Raw genomic sequence first — 15,891 nt, forward strand, 5'->3', positions numbered from 1 at the left:
ACCTTTGAAGCACAGCCCAGCTGCTCAGTTTGGTTGCAAAAGCCCAGTTGGGCTTTGGATCATCCTAAGCTTTGGCTTTTCTGAGGCCCAGTTGGGTCACAACTTCTACTCCAACAGCACCAGCCCAGCCCAGATCAGCAGCTCATCAAGGCAGGTTCAGGCTTCAAGCAACAGTTCTGGCACCAGCAGTGTTTTGTTTAACTCAAGCCCACAGAACTGACTGTGTAGCAACTTCAACAGCTGCAGTCTTTGGTTCTCAGTGCTGCTAGCAACAGCTTCTCAAGTCCATTAACAGCTCCTCAGGTACCTGCACCAGATAGAGTTAATTAGTTCTTGCAACAACTCAAAATTGGCTCAACAGAGATAGCCAACATAGCACAGAAACAATGGTTCAGTGCACAACAATGGGGATGAACATAGAAATTGCAGAGTTATATGTAACGATGATCAAGTATTTCACGAATAACGCTTGGATTAGACTAAAAAGGAATAAGTTAGTATCACATTTAGTTTATTTTGATTTCCCAAACCCATATGAACCATTTATGGCGTACCCAAAAGTGTCCAATGTCAACTTTTACAGGACACATGATGTGATGTGTCCATCACATGTTGGGAAGTGTCGGTCGACTTCCGTGTCCGATAGTTTGTTCGACAAGGTTACGCCATCTTTCTAGGAGTGTACGTAAACCTAGCCCCCATTACTTGCACCAACGTGACCGTTGAAGTCTCCTCTAGTGAAAATTTTCTCACTGTTAGGCACACCTCTAGCCATGCCATCTAGATCTTCCCAACATTTTCATTTGACGTCCTCACTTAGACCTATTTGTGGTGCATACACCCTAATGATGTTCACAAGCATATCACCCACTATGCGCTAATGACCTCACTCATGATCACTCTGCACCCACAGAAATCTATAATGGTAGTTACTTACATCTTGTTAGTTTAGGTCCGACTCGGGATCTGAATCAGATTCGGTTTCTGATTAGAATCACATGTCAGATCAATTATTTTTTTCATTTTTCTGATGTCTGACTCAAGGTCTATCTTGGCTCAAATATCTGACTGAAGCTATTCGAGTCAGGTATAATTCAATAATTTTTGGTTGGATTATTTTGAGTTTTCTTTAACAGTTTAACCCTATTATTTAATAATATTTGAGGTAGATGTAAAAGAGTCAGAGTCATATTCAGATGAGTCCGGCGAGTCAGAAAAAAATTAACAACTTATTAGTATAACTAGATTTTATCTATATAATTACATTATGAAACAAGTTTGAATTATTAGCTTTCATAATATACTCACATCCAGGTCCAGTTTCACATCCAACAACCAGCTTAACCAATAAAAGAGGTCTTAGGGAACCTCACACTGAAAATAAGCTTTGACCCTTTGATGGCGTGTTCTGTTCTCGAAAATGAAATCACTTTTCCGAAAATATAATCATTTTTTCCATGTTTGATAAAATAAAGGGAAAATGAGAATAAAATTCCTTCCAGAATAGGAAAATCCGATTTCGAAATTCATAGGTGCTGGTGGGTTTCAGATCCCCTCCTCAAGATTTATAATTCTCGAGAATGAAATTCTCTTTCCACCATCCAAACGTGTTCTGAAGATGAGATTGTGTGAGGATATTTTGGCCAATGAATAATTAATAGTCTGTTTGGATACTCATTGTAGTTTTTCAGACTTTTAAAAATCAACAACGAAAAGCTAATTTGGGTATAAAATTTAAGAGCCATACTTAGAAGAAAGTCAAACTTTTTGTGAAGCAAAATATTTCGGCTTCCAACTTCCGGTAGCGAAAAGCGTTACAAGAGTGGGCTTACTCCGAACTCTGGGCAGTGTATGTGGCATTATAAATTCGCGAGCTTTCGAGATTGGACTTTGGAGAGGAAACAGAACAAAAAGAAAAAAGAGAGGGCGTTCGAGACTTTACCTTGCTCGTGTTCAAAGAAACTGCAAACAATATGGTACGTACAATTTCTTCGCGGGATAATAATTTTTCTCTAGTCTCTAGTTTCTCTTAAGCGCGAATCATTCTAATACTTGTTTTTGATTGCAGTCAGTTACATTACATACAAATCTCGGCGACATCAAATGTGAAATCGCTTGCGATGAAGTACCTAAAGCCTCTGAGGTTTCAACTCTAAACCCTAGACCCTAATCTTCTGCTAATGTCATGCAATCAGTTTTTTCTTTCTTTCTAAGGATCGATTTTGTTCTAGTTAGTTAGTTAGTCAGTCAGTTCCGTTTTGATTGTGTGAAAAATTTAGCTTAATTGAAGTAATTCACTGCTAGGAGGTCAGAGTTTGTTATAAAATTAGGGTTTGTTTGCCTATTTGATTATAATTGTTTATTACATAGGTTTGTTTGCGTGTTTGATATGGTCTTTGAAAAACATAATTTTTCATGTGAAAGTAGGGTTTCAGGAATTATGTAGAACTCAATTGAGCTGTGATTCTTCATCCAGTGAAGTTCGAATTCAATCTATAAAAGGAAGAAAACTGAGATGAGTTGGATTATCGTGAAGCCTAAGTTCTTGATTGCACCCTAGTTATTGTTTGAGCTGCGACCTCTTGTTGCTACTGGCTAGAACTCCTCTTACTATAGGCATGACTCGAAGCCGACAATGATAACACTGTCATTATGCATGTTTGAACATTACAAATTCTCCCCTGTACTCAATCTTAAAATTTTCTTTTTTCTTTATGAGTGACTGTAGTTCATTCTGTTTTGGAGATTCTGCATCTGAATAGATTTCAATCCATGATGATAGCATTACCTCAAGTTTTTGTGGAACTTAGTGGCGCTCGAGTCTTATCACTGCTATTGGGCTTTGTTGGAATTATTCTGGTTTTTCTGGTCTTATTGAATAGATGTACTTGATCTTTTCTCTATAGGAGCAACATTTGGTCATTTACCATTGCGGTGGTTGCTTTATGTTTTACTGGGGGTCTTATGGTAAATGGACCAAGATGAGGTAAAGGATATCCTAATAGTTTCTCTTGAATTCGTTTTTTGTTACAGAATTTTTTGGCACTATGTGGTAGTGGTTATTATGACGGCACCATATTCCATCGAAATATCAAAGGTTTTATGATCCAGGGAGGGGACCCTACAGGGTCAGGCAAAGGTGGGAACAGTATATGGGGTAAAAAGTTCAATGACGAGATCCGAGATTCGCTTAAGGTATTTTAGTTCCCTCTGCTATCAAGAATGTGTAGTTATGTGCCTAGTGAGTATCAAAAAAACGATTTTGATTGTTAGGTATTGCAGATTTGCCATACTGGTTTTACTTTCCTAGTCATTCTCTAGGTTACTTCCGAACCACTAACCTTGCGTTGCTTCATCTGATTCGTACATTTAGGTGTTAGTACTGTTCATGTTAGCATTTTTTTTCAACATCTCTGCTTTGAAAGCAGCTGAAGACACCAGTTTAATTTAGGTCATTTCTGCGAAGTTTAGCAAAGTTTTGTTACATCTTACCAAACACTTCATAACATGTTTATGGTTGTCGCATAAGGTTGGCATGTTCTTGGTGGCCATGATCTTCAAATATTGTTTAATATGCGAAGGTAACACGTTGTCTACGATTCACATTAGATGCGTGCTACTCAAGCTGTTATGTATGATGGATACTGATATTTTTAATAATGTTTCTACCTGTCAAACATTTCCCCTGAACTTTGTAACCAATGCACAAAAGTAAATATTTGAGATTCTAAAATCTGTAGTTTCTCTGATGCCAGATTGCTAACAAGTTGCCATTTCAAATGATTTGCAGCACAATGCAAGAGGGGTGCTCTCTATGGCTAATAGTGGGCCTAATACAAATGGAAGCCAGTTTTTTATTACATATGGCAAGCAGCCGCACCTGAACGGATTGTATACAATTTTTGGCAGAGTGATTCATGGGTTTGAGGTCCTAGATATCATGGAGAAGGTTTGTGCTCAAATTTTGACTCAATAGACTTGCAGAAGTCTTTTTATCTTCTCATATTCTTCTTTTTTAAATCCAAGACTCGTACTGTTTCTAGTTGGTTTATGTGATGTCACCGCAGTTTCATATTTGATTTTCCTTGAATTTGCTTAACCCAGTTTTGAATTGTGCAGACTCAGACAGGACCTGGGGATCGACCTCTCGCGGAGATCAGATTGAACCGTGTAACAATCCACGCAAACCCTCTTGCTACCTAGGCCTAATGTAACCCCATTGGAGAAACTATAACATATTCAAACTTCATATATGTTCTAACTGTAGAACTAAAACTGTTTTGTAAAGTATTCAGATGAGATTAGCTGAATGTGTCGCACCATATCGACATTCAGTGCACATATCAGTGATTGGAGAATGGTCCTAGACCTGTATTTTTTCATTCCTACAAAATTGTAGTGGATATTTTCTTCAATTTTATTTTTTTGTTACGGTAATGGTTGTGACCAGGGCTAACAAAATACAGGACCAGATGCACAATAGAACACGGTGCCTCCCTCTGATTTCCCTGGTGGAAGTGAACCCACGTATCTTGCTTATCACTTTGTTAAAGTTGAAGTAGGTGAGCCAGTGAGATTCACAAAAGGCACACACCAAACACTACATCCATTCACCTACAAATAGCAGGTCATTTCCCTATAAATGTCAGCTCATCCTATTAAAGTTCACACTCAGAATAAGATACCTGAAATGGAGGCAACTCAGATAAGGATCACCGACAAAATCATTGTTCTCCCTACCCTTCCACCATTCCACGAAGACCATACCCTTGCACTCTCCCACATAGACAATGATCGTAACATCCAGGTTAATTTTCGTTGCCTTCGTGCGTACGTGAATTCCAATTCCAACCCGGCCGATCCTGTCCATATCATCTCTCAAGCACTGTCGAAAGCCCTCGTCCACTACTACCCTCTTGCGGGAACTCTCCAACGCCATTCCGAAGATTCGCGGTTCGAGCTATTCTATTCTGCAGGTCAAGGTGTACCTATGATTCGAGCCGTCTGTAATCAATCACTTGACTCGTTGAATTATCTGGATGACCCAGCTGAGAAGTTCCTCGAAGAATTAGTGCCCGACCCAGAATATGAAGATGTTCTGAAACACCCATTTGTCTTGCAAATCACAATATTCGCATGCGGTGGATTCAGCTTAGGCTCTTCAGTTTACCACTCAATGTGTGATGGGTTTGGATCGGGTATGTTCTTCAATGCAATGGCTGAGTTAGCTCGTGGATCGAGTGAGATATCTACAAAACCTGTCTGGGAAAGAGCGAGTCTACTAGGACCTCGAAATCCACCTAAAGTTGAGTTCCCATTTCATGAGTTTTGTTATTAGACAAAGAATTCTCACCTTATAAGGCAAACAACAACGATTTATCTATTCGAGAGTGTTTTCATGTCCAAGACGAGGCATTAGAACGATTCAAAGGCTTACTACATGAACAATCAGGAGGAAAGAAATTCACTACATTTGAAGCTTTGGGTGCTCTTATATGGCGAGCCAGGTGAGTTGACTCGTTCTATTACAAATGATTGAAATCAGACCTAACTTGCCAACCACTTCAAAAATGAGAGGGAGTTGTGATATCCACGTTTTTAAGTGCTTTGGCTGTCATTAATTTTCTTTGAAATAACTGTTTTGAGCAGAGTCAAGGCCTCTAAAATTCCAAGCGAGGAGAAGGTGAAATTTGCATACTCTCTCAACATCAGAAACCAACTAAAACCAGCCTTGCCATCGGGTTATTGGGGCAATAGTTGTGTAACAATGTACGTGCAACTAACAGTTCAAGAACTACTTCAACAACCGATTTGGGAAACAGCGGAATTTATTAGGAAAAGCAAACGGAACGCAACCGATGAGTACGTGAGATCGTTTATTGATTTTCAGGAGTTACATTATACAGAAGGGATTACGGCAGGGAAAGGTGTTGGTGGATTCACTGATTGGAGACATTTAGGCCATTCAACAATGGATTTTGGATGGGTAGTCCGGTGACGGTGTTACCACTATCTAGGAACTTACTCGGAAGTTCTGAACCTTGTTTCTTCTTGCCGTACTCATTGGCAGTCCGTGGAGGTAAGAAAGATGGATTTAAGGTTTTAGTGTCTTTGCCTGAGACAGCCATCGCTGGTTTCAGAGTTGAAATGGAGAGGTTTGAAAGTAAATTATGAGAAGTTGATAAATCAAGTACCTTTTGAATCATCACAAATAAAGCATGATTTATAAAGGGATACCAACATTACTAAGTGTTGATACCGTTTCATATAGGATAAAAAGATTCCACCGATCTTGACCGTTGGATCAATGAAATGGTATCAATACTTAGAAATGCTGGTATTTCCTTTATAAATCATGAAATAAAGGGAGGATTGTTTTAATCTTTCTTTCAACCATTTTAATCTCAATTTTTAAAAATAAGATTACCTATAGATGAGCAGAAGTAAGCTTGTAAAAAATAAGAGCAAGCACTAAAGATTGTTGTCTTTTAGTAATTTTTTTTCTTCTCTTGTGGCTGAATCAAAAGCACATGTAAACAAGGAGTTCGAAGGCTGTAACATGCAAGATATTGAGAACCTTGGGACTTGGGAATATAGACAATAAGATGAAGTCCAAAAAACTAGGAGTGTGTGTGGATTCCAAACATCAACAATGTTTTATGATTGTTGTTGGAGTAGCAATTTGCCTCGGCTACTGTAATGTTTGGTTGCATGTGACTCAGTCTGAATATAAGTTAACCCCTGACTCGTTGCGAGTTAGATGTCACATCGTTTGTTTTCAATTAAGTAAGATTTGACTCGATTTCTGACTCAGACCTGTCAAGTAACAAAATACTTCTGATTCATGAGATCAAATCACTGACTCACATTTTTTGAGTCAGATCTGACTTAAACAAACATATTGAATCAGATCTGACTCAAATCAAGTGATTTCAGTCAGATCCAAACGACTCAGATCCAGATGACTCAGATGAGACAAGAGTAAACAAACAAGATAAAATATCCCTCACTACTAGAGCAGTATCCAAGCAATTTAGGACTCTTGTATCATCCATGCAATGTTTTGAATGTGGTACCGCTGCAATTTAGAAAATCAATCAACAACAGATTTACCATTTAGTCCATGTCAAAAAAAAAAATAAAAAAAATGTTTCCAGTTCTTGCATTTAAGGAAAAACGAAAAAGGTCCAGAACCCTTTGATTCACATCCTTTTTCAGGTTTACCCTCAAACGGCAGGTGGTTTCCTTTCTAAGCAGCCGGAACTGGGTGTCTATAAGCTTAATTTGACAATCGCCGAAGGCCTTAGACAAATTTGCGGACGGCCACGACAGTTGTAAAGTTTTATTTACACGTGCCGCACGAACACATTCATTATAAACCGTTGGATGAACACTTGGTAAAAAGTTGGTTTCCTAATCTCTCGTTCAGTATCAAGCACACTTCTCCTGCTTCTCTCTCTTCCCCCCTCCCTCCCTCACTCCCTGTAAAACTCCACTACTAATATTTAGGGTTCGAAATCCCCGCCAAACCACTCCCACTGAAATCCCAACACTTTTATTTTGATCCCATCTACTTCAATAATGGCGTTAGAAGAAGATCAATCAAAATCTCCAGCAGTAAAATCAACTCCAAACGAACCTAATAAATCAATTTCTCCAGCTAAAAAATCTTCATCAATAAAAGAATTCATTCTCTCTGTTGCTGGAAAACTCTCTGCTCAACCACTCCAGAATGCTGATGCTGGTGTCTGGGGTATTCTTACTGCCATCTCTACTAATGCTCGTAAACGTTCTCAGGTTTGTTTTTAAAATTTTAAACCATTTTCTAAACCCTAGTTAATTAATTTTAATTTAAGAGCTTAAATTGATTGAAATTATGTGGAGGAAACAGGGTATAAATATTCTATTGACGGAGGATGAACATCGAATTGGTCGAGTAGTAGAGGATGTGCGGTTTAGGATTGAGTCGAATGCTGTTAGTGCATGTCATTGTAAAATTTATCGAAGAAAGAACTCGAATGAAGACGTGGAGGAGGCTTGTTCGTCGTCTGTGTTTTTGAAAGATACTAGGTTGGTTGTTGGGGTGTTGGTTTGTGAATAATTACTTTAGATTAATTGATTGTGGTGAGATTTTTAATGGCATTGTGTTGTTGTTGTTGCAGTACTAATGGTACATATTTGAATTGGGAAAAGTTGAGTAAAAGTAGTCCAGAAACCTTACTTCAAAATGGAGACATTGTGTCTTTTGCTGCGGCTCCTCAACATGGTAAGGAGCTTGATCTTTTGTGGTGATTTTGATCGTTAAGATTTGTGTTTGTTTTCAGCTGCAATTCACACTAGACTCAGTATTCATACTTATTTTTGTCTGAATTTTCCTGTGTATGGTTTACAGCACAAGCTTACGCATTTGTATATCGAGAAGTTGTCAACTGTACACCATTGGGGGAGGATAGTGCAACTCTCAAAAGAAAAGCAGGTATTTTTTTTTTTGATAGGATAGAAAAAGAAAAGCAGGTATGATAACAACATTGTTTGTAGAAATGAGCCTTTTGGTTCAATTTAATTTGTTGTTTCTAATTTAACAAATATATCTTGCATTGCTTCTTTGAATTTTGCGTTTGGTGATATAACTGAAATCATACTTATTTTTAAAAACATACCATATGGCTGTTAGTTTTCTGGGTACTGTTAATTTTGTGGAACTGCACCTTAAAAAACTTTTCCGCCAAGTTTTAGTAAAATTCTGTCCTATGTATGGTCTGAACATTGATTGTTCTGTATCCTTTGTTTGTTGTTTGGATTTTAGCTTAAGCTTCTTTGGTGTGCTTTGTTACTACTGATCCTTATCTTTTTACTTAAAGAGGAATTTGGTGGTGAAAGCAAGAGGTTAAAAGGTATTGGCGTCGGGGCACCTGAGGGTCCTATTTCTTTGGATGATGTTAGAAGCCTTCAAAAATCTAATACGGTATCTCAAATTCTAATGTTGAAGCCTTCAAATACTCACTTCTGTTTGAAAAGCATGACTGTCTCCTTATGTGTTTTACGTAATTATAAATGTTTAGGATCTGAGGAAGCAGTTGGAATCCCATGTACTCAGCATTGAAGAGTTGCGGAATGAAAATCGGGTGGCTGTTGCTCGTCATGAACAGGTATCTTTTATTTGATGAATTGTTTTCCTTCAAGTATTCCTTTAGGTCATCTTTATGTGGGCCCGCATCGGGTAACATGATGCGAACCGTGTAACGGTGCAAGCTGATATAATTACATAGGTCAATCGGCCCAATCCACCAAAGCGGACATTTTGTTGCCTTCAAATCTGTTTGTTCATATCAAGTTTACATCTCCAACAGATTCCTCTGGGTTGGAAATTTGGCTGATAATCTAATTTGTTTTTCCGAGTTAACCTGATTTTATGCATGTTTGATTGTCAATTATTCATCTTGTTAATAAGTGCTCATCACTGTTTTGTAGGAGATGAAAGAAGTAAAAGAATCCGTATCTCAATCATTTGTTAATGACCTTAAGGACTTGCGCAAGAAATTGGAGGTTCAGCAGACGGAACTAACTGAAATTAGCATACTTTCAGCTGAGCGGCAAGAAGCTATTGAGGACCTCAACGAAAGACTTAGTTCATCTACGCAGTCACGTACTGAGGCTACTGAAATAATCAATAGGTAAGCAAGGAATTTCATGTTATTTTACGTATCTTGATAGAGATTAATATGTAAATTGTATAGGCCTAGATGTGGAGATGGATTAGTGTTCTTCATTTATCAATGTCCGAGAATGAGTAAATATTAGTAAATGCATGTTTTACCAGAACTGATAAACAAGGAATTTCGTATTATTTTATGTATCTTGGTAGAGATTTCATGTGTAAATTGTATAGGTCAAGATGTGGAGATAGATTAGTGTTCTTCTTTTTTTAATGTCTGAGAATGAGTAAATATAAGTAAATGCATGTTTTACCAGATCTGGTAGACAAACGTCATGCTCCCATATCTTATCTGTATTTTCATGGCGTGTAACTAAAATGGGGTAAGTTTGTGTCATTATAGTCAAAAGGCAACTATATCTGAACTTGAGAAACAGTTGGAAGAAGAACGGAATCAAAGAAGGGAAGATCGAGAAAAAGGTATAGCAGATCTAAGAGCTGCTTTACAAAAAGCTCATCTAGAATCTCAAGAGGAATTAAAGCGGCAGTCTGAGATTGCCTCGAAGCAGGAAAGGGAACTCAAGGAAGTTATAAATAAACTTCAGGTCTGAAACAATCTGTTCTATATGATTATGTTATATATGGACACTATGCGGAAACCTTAAAATAGGTTCAATTTCTCCTCTCATTTTCAGGAATCTGATAAAGAAAGTCGTCTACTTGTTGAAACGTTGAGAACAAAGCTGGTACACTACACCTACACATTCTTTTTCTCTTGAATATATGCAATGTGGCGCATGTGTTTGAGCTTATGCTTCACTGAATGATTTGTCTGCAACAGGAAAACACAAGGGAAAGCTTGGTGATATCTGATAAGAAAGCTCGCCAACTTGAAGCCCAAGTTCAAGAAGAGCAACAGATTTCCTTGAACAACAAAAAAGTTTGCTCTCTCTCACTCTCTCACACCCCATCTCTCTACAACTAACTTTATCTAAAATGATGTAATAACAATTTCTGGTGAAAATTTTGTATGTTGGAGCAGAAGGTGGAAATACTAGAAATTGAAACAAAAAGATTGACACAGGAACTTGAACATGAAAAGGTAGTGATGCATCTATATATGTATGATGTTTTGCTCGTTGTACTATGTATAGATGTATATGATAGATTGATAGCTACTTCTATTCTGAGATCCTTTGTATGATGTTAGCAGGTAGCTCGGGAAGAAGCATGGGCGAAGGTTTCCGAACTTGAACTAGAAATTGCTGCAGCAATTCGGGACCTTGCGACAGAGAAACAGAGATACCAAGGTGCTAGGGAAAGAATAATTCTCAGGTATAGATACGTAGGGGTACATGTTATCTTTAATGTTGGGTGGCAGCTATCAATGATTCTTTATCCAGGAAGTGGTTGTTCATAAGAGAGATAATAAATCTGTTTTGCAGGGAAACACAACTGCGAGCATTTTATTCGACGACTGAGGAAATCTCTTCATTGTTCGCCAAGCAACAGGAACAACTTAAAGCAATGCAGAGAACTCTTGAAGACGAGGATAATTATGAGCATACGTCTATCGATATTGATCTCAATGCAACATTAGGTATCAGAAATGGAATTATAGCCAGAGGGAATCAAGTAACTCACAGAAACGATAGTACAAGGGAAAACACTGCTTCAGCCTCAACTCCAGGGGTTAACAGAATTGAAGTAAATAGCACAACTGATGAAGCAAGTGCAACTGAGAAACATGAATGTGACGCCAAAACCCAAGAAGCGCAAAACACCCAGGACATAGAATACACGAGCGCTGATCGTTCTGTTAACGGCGCCTTTGGTTCCGACATTGATGGCATTGGCACAGTACCTGTACTAGAAGGACACCAAAATGAAACTCAACGTGTTCTTGGAACCGAAAGTCCGGGCGCTGATGGGGATCGGAATTTTGACTTGAACAAGTCAACAACTCAACCTGTGGACACGATGCAGCTTGATGACGAAACACAGCTACAAGAAAATGGAGAACAAATACGAAGGTCTGGCGAAGACAATGGCCGTCATTCACAGTCAACTAACCAAGGCAGAGATCTGAATGCTATGGAAGAGGACACTGAAGAAGCTGGTGGGACAATTAGAACGGCAGATCTTTTGACTTCAGAAGTAGTTGGAAGCTGGGCAAATAGCACAGCCCCCTCAGTTCACGGAGAGAATGAATCCGAAAGGAGCGCAGTTAAGGATAGTGTTGGAAGTGGGGATGAAGCTGAAGAAGAAGATGTCCAAGCTGCAGGGAGTCAGATTGGCGGCTCAGCTGCTGCTGCTCCTGCTGCTAGAACTAGTTTGAGCCAGGAGCGTGAGGCTCTAAATGAAATGATCCAAATCGTAGATCCTGAGTTTAAGAAAAACTTCCCTAATGGTGGCGGTGTTGGTTCAGGTCTAGGAAGGGAAAAGGATGATGTAGGATCTGTATCAGATTCAGACACTGAAGACAGCAGTAATCACGATGGTGACACTAATGCAAGAGTTGATCTAGAAGATGGTGGATCCATATCAGATACTCAAGCAGGAAGTGACCAAGACGATGACGATGACGAAGTTGACTCTGTAGGATAAGCTAACAACAACAATAACAAAGGATGTGTAGCCATGTAAATATGAGCTAGAGTTCTTCTTTTCGTATGTTCTTTTCTTTCCACATATAATGTATTTATGTGTAAAATGTACACAGTTTGAGTTCTCTCTTCGTGGGTATAAGATGCACAACAATTGAGTCGACTTTTGTAGAAAACTCGACATGTCAAACCATATTGGGCTGGCTGATTTAAGTAAGATTAAATTAACGTCATTTCTTTTTCTCAACTCTTTTTTTCTTGCTTCTAAAGTTCCGAGGATTCTGCTTTTCAGTAAAAAATTTACTCTCGACTTCTTTTTGCTGCTCCAACGCGACGAGTCTTCAACTCTCACTTCATTCTGGGATCAAAAACACAGCTTTCGCAACAAAAAGTCTTCTTTTGAATAATCACAAACCAGAAGGAGCTGCGATTCTTGTTTTGCTTCGGAATTCTTTCTATTCAGATTCTCATTCCTTAGGGTTCCAAAAATCTCATTCCCGCTGCTTCACTTCACCAGGTAACTTCCAATAATCCTCCTGTCTTCTCTGATGTCAATTTCTTACTTTAAAATTTGCTCAATGGGTGTGTTCTATATTCCTTTTTAGTTGCAAGGAAATGCCTGCCGGCTTCAAATTCATGGGAACCCGATCAGGCCGAGGAGAATTCTATCATTCCACCTCAGGTACTCTTGGGTTTTAAGCTTCACTCAATTTTCTATTTTTTGGGTTGATTGCATTTTACAAGGATACTCTTCATTGATGCATTTTGTTACATAATTGATGATTTTTTTTTTTTTTTGATTTGTTATAGGAAATTAAGGAAAATGGGTTTGATATTCTGAAGATATTGAAGGGGGCAAACTCTGTCATACCACATGTGGTTTTAGCAAGTACTGTGTTGGCTCTTGTCTATCCACCTTCTTTCACATGGTTTACAACCAGGTTATGATTGTTCATTTCTGTAGTTACATGAATTAGTTGTGAGGTGTTTGATAAAAAGAAATCTAAACAATAAAATGATTTACCAAATACCATACTGAATTTCTTGTTGTTTTTTTTCGTCAATTTGATTAATTTCCGAGGCATGTAAGACATGAAGAGTTAAACAAGGTACTTAATTTGATGCATACTGAACTTGAAATTTTAGAAAAAGTGTACTGAGATCTTAGGCATTTGAATGATGTACTTTTCTAAGAAAGATGTGAAATTGATTTGTCGAGTAGCCATGAATATATCTTTGTAACGAGAAGAAAGAAGGAATAAGTATTTTCACTTGGTTTTCATTTCGAGTAAGGTGGTAACTGTCACTCTGTTGTGGCACAAACTTCAGGTACTATGCACCAGCTCTAGGGTTTTTGATGTTTGCCGTTGGTGTAAATACGGATGAAAAGGACTTCATTAAAGCCTTCAAAAAACCAGCAGCTATTCTTGCTGGATATGCTGGCCAGTTTGTCGTAAAGCCTATACTTGGATATCTATTTGGGACTATCGCGGTTACAGCTTTCAGCCTCCCGACTTCCTTAAGTAAGGCAAAGGGATCTAATTTGTACTTTGTGAGTTATATGGTTTCTCTTCCAACAACTTGTGATGTAAAAGTTGCTCATAAATTTGTGATTTCTGAATCAGGCGCAGGAATTATGTTGGTATCTTGTGTTAGTGGAGCTCAGCTCTCAAGTTATGCAACTTTTCTAACAGACCCTCAAATGGCTCCTCTTAGTATTGTTATGACGTCATTATCCACAGCAACTGCGGTTTTTGTCACTCCAACTTTGTCGCTGTTACTAATTGGAAAGAAGCTACCAGTTGATGTAGTAGGAATGATGTCGAGTATCGTTCAGATTGTAGTTGCACCAATTACTTTAGGCCTTCTTCTTAATAGGTAACTGGCTTCTTTTGTTTTCATTCCCTTTGAAGGAAATTTGAGGTCTTTCACGTGTGCTTTTTTATAGTTTACGGTCCATGAAGTTCGATAGAATTTGGTAATGGTCTTGCATAATTCTTTATTTCGGGGATACAACCACCTTTCACTCTTTCAGTGACTGCAGAGTATTCTTTTACGTAAAACTTCTATTCATGAACTTTTCTTGCGCAATTATGACATTTTTTGTACAATTTCTTTCTGTGGACAGGTTCTTCCCCTGGATTTGTAATTTGATCAGGCCGTTACTGCCTCCGCTATCTGTGTTTGTGACAGCTCTTTGTGTTGGTTCACCACTTGCAATAAACATTGATTCCGTGATGTCTCCATTCGGAGTTACTATTCTTTTGCTCATCACTGGATTTCACCTGTCATCTTTTGTTGCTGGTTACTTCCTCTCTGGCTTGGCTTTCTCTAAGGCACATGATGTAAAACCTGTACAAAGAACAATATCTTATGAGACAGGTTTCATACTTTCCGCTGTATCCTTTATGCTATTTCCAAGATAAGATTATGTCTAGTAATTTTCTATATTTTGCAGGGATGCAAAGTAGTCTTTTAGCTCTTGCTCTTGCAAACAGATTTTTCCAAGATCCGCTCGTAGCTGTGCCACCAGCTTTCTCTGTAAGTCTCTAACATTTTCTATGTGATCATTTCTATTAATTTTTCTTACCAACTTCTATTATAAATTCATACATTTATCAATTCAACTCCTACTTCTAGAATAGATAAGGTGTAGGTAAGTGATTGAAGTGCATACCTTCACATGTTTTTCTGTCATTAGCTTGAGCTGATTCTAGCTTTCAAAGAGGAAATACATATAGTTAAATTTTCCTCATGTGTTGACATATTCACTCTTCTCGTAACCTTTTAGGTTGTTATAATGTCTTTGATGGGATTCTCTATGGTCATGATATGGGCTAAGAGAAAGGAAGTTGCAGTGCGATGAGCAAGTAAAATCCAGATGATTCTTCGTTAAGTCCGCCAAATAGCAACTAAAATGTCCATGAAGCACCAGAGGTGGAATGCTCTAAGCAGTCGGATAATGGTGTTGTATTCTTCAAACTTATAGAGAATTGTTTCAGCTTCTATTACAAGGTCCTTTTGAGAAGACAACAAATTACAGCATCCTCTTCAGTCTTCATGCCTTCAAAATAACGTTTTGGTACAATCAAGTTTTGTGTGAACGTTACTGAATTCTCATGAGCTTGACTACATGAGTTTGAGTTTCACTTATTCTGGTTTTCTCACGTGTGCAGTACTTGGATTTTTCAGTCAAATTCTTGTGATGTGGTGGTGGTAACTAGAATACTTGTATTTATTCTTTATCTTATACGCCTCCTATAGTTCCCCAGTTTTCTGATCCAGAAGTGCTATTCTCTTATGCATTCACGCCAATCTATAACTAGTAGCATTTGATTCTCAATGCCGCAACGCAGAGTTTATATTAAAGAGTCCCCTTTCTTTCTTTTTCCTGATTTTTATTTTTTGTTGTTGCAAAGATGATCTTCTCAAATCCATAATTGAGACGATTGATATTTGTATGAACTGAAATTCAAACAGATTTAAAATTTCTTTCTTTAGGGTGCATGAGCTTTAGCATGTAATTTTCATGGTAACGTGACTAATGTCATCAACAAGTCATTTTTACTTTTTCTTTACCTATAAAATCCAAGTTTTGTCGATTTAATTGGTATGTGTTTTTTCTAATCA

At 38.1% G+C, this 15,891-nt stretch overlaps 3 protein-coding genes and 1 pseudogene across 5 annotated transcripts; all 4 read left to right on the top strand.

Moving 5' to 3' along the window:
* Positions 1–1,869: 1,869 nt before the first annotated feature.
* LOC113273700 (peptidyl-prolyl cis-trans isomerase CYP18-1) lies at positions 1,870–4,431 on the top strand. The gene is made up of 5 exons (XM_026523337.1): positions 1,870–1,976; positions 2,069–2,143; positions 3,034–3,195; positions 3,791–3,949; positions 4,120–4,431. Exons 1-5 carry the CDS (start codon positions 1,974–1,976, stop codon positions 4,201–4,203), a joined length of 483 nt encoding a protein of 160 aa, XP_026379122.1. The 5' UTR covers positions 1,870–1,973; the 3' UTR covers positions 4,204–4,431.
* Positions 4,432–4,666: 235 nt separating this feature from the next.
* Positions 4,667–7,003, top strand: LOC113275080 (annotated as a pseudogene).
* A 416-nt stretch (positions 7,004–7,419) lies between these two features.
* Positions 7,420–12,504, top strand: LOC113275081 (myosin-14-like). Of its 2 annotated transcripts, none has more exons than XM_026524518.1 (13): positions 7,420–7,797; positions 7,892–8,070; positions 8,163–8,266; positions 8,393–8,476; positions 8,862–8,965; positions 9,063–9,149; positions 9,472–9,674; positions 10,059–10,260; positions 10,351–10,401; positions 10,497–10,595; positions 10,698–10,757; positions 10,866–10,990; positions 11,101–12,504. In XM_026524518.1, exons 1-13 carry the CDS (start codon positions 7,582–7,584, stop codon positions 12,260–12,262), a joined length of 2,676 nt encoding a protein of 891 aa, XP_026380303.1. In that variant the 5' UTR covers positions 7,420–7,581; the 3' UTR covers positions 12,263–12,504. The 2 variants fall into 2 exon arrangements, with proteins under 2 accessions (XP_026380303.1, XP_026380304.1); XM_026524519.1 differs by having other exon boundaries at positions 7,421–7,797; positions 10,869–10,990.
* Positions 12,505–12,914: 410 nt separating this feature from the next.
* LOC113275082 (probable sodium/metabolite cotransporter BASS5, chloroplastic) lies at positions 12,915–15,548 on the top strand. 2 transcript variants are annotated; one of them, XM_026524521.1, is made up of 7 exons: positions 12,915–12,943; positions 13,072–13,150; positions 13,591–13,784; positions 13,887–14,139; positions 14,390–14,643; positions 14,720–14,802; positions 15,053–15,548. In XM_026524521.1, exons 3-7 carry the CDS (start codon positions 13,619–13,621, stop codon positions 15,125–15,127), a joined length of 831 nt encoding a protein of 276 aa, XP_026380306.1. In that variant the 5' UTR covers positions 12,915–12,943; positions 13,072–13,150; positions 13,591–13,618; the 3' UTR covers positions 15,128–15,548. The 2 variants fall into 2 exon arrangements, with proteins under 2 accessions (XP_026380306.1, XP_026380305.1); XM_026524520.1 differs by lacking the exons at positions 12,915–12,943; positions 13,072–13,150 and adding an exon at positions 13,286–13,370.
* The last annotated feature ends 343 nt before the right edge of the window (positions 15,549–15,891 follow it).

The sequence above is a fragment of the Papaver somniferum genome, chromosome 4, assembly GCF_003573695.1.
Source record: "Papaver somniferum cultivar HN1 chromosome 4, ASM357369v1, whole genome shotgun sequence".
Classification (NCBI taxonomy): domain Eukaryota; kingdom Viridiplantae; phylum Streptophyta; class Magnoliopsida; order Ranunculales; family Papaveraceae; genus Papaver; species Papaver somniferum.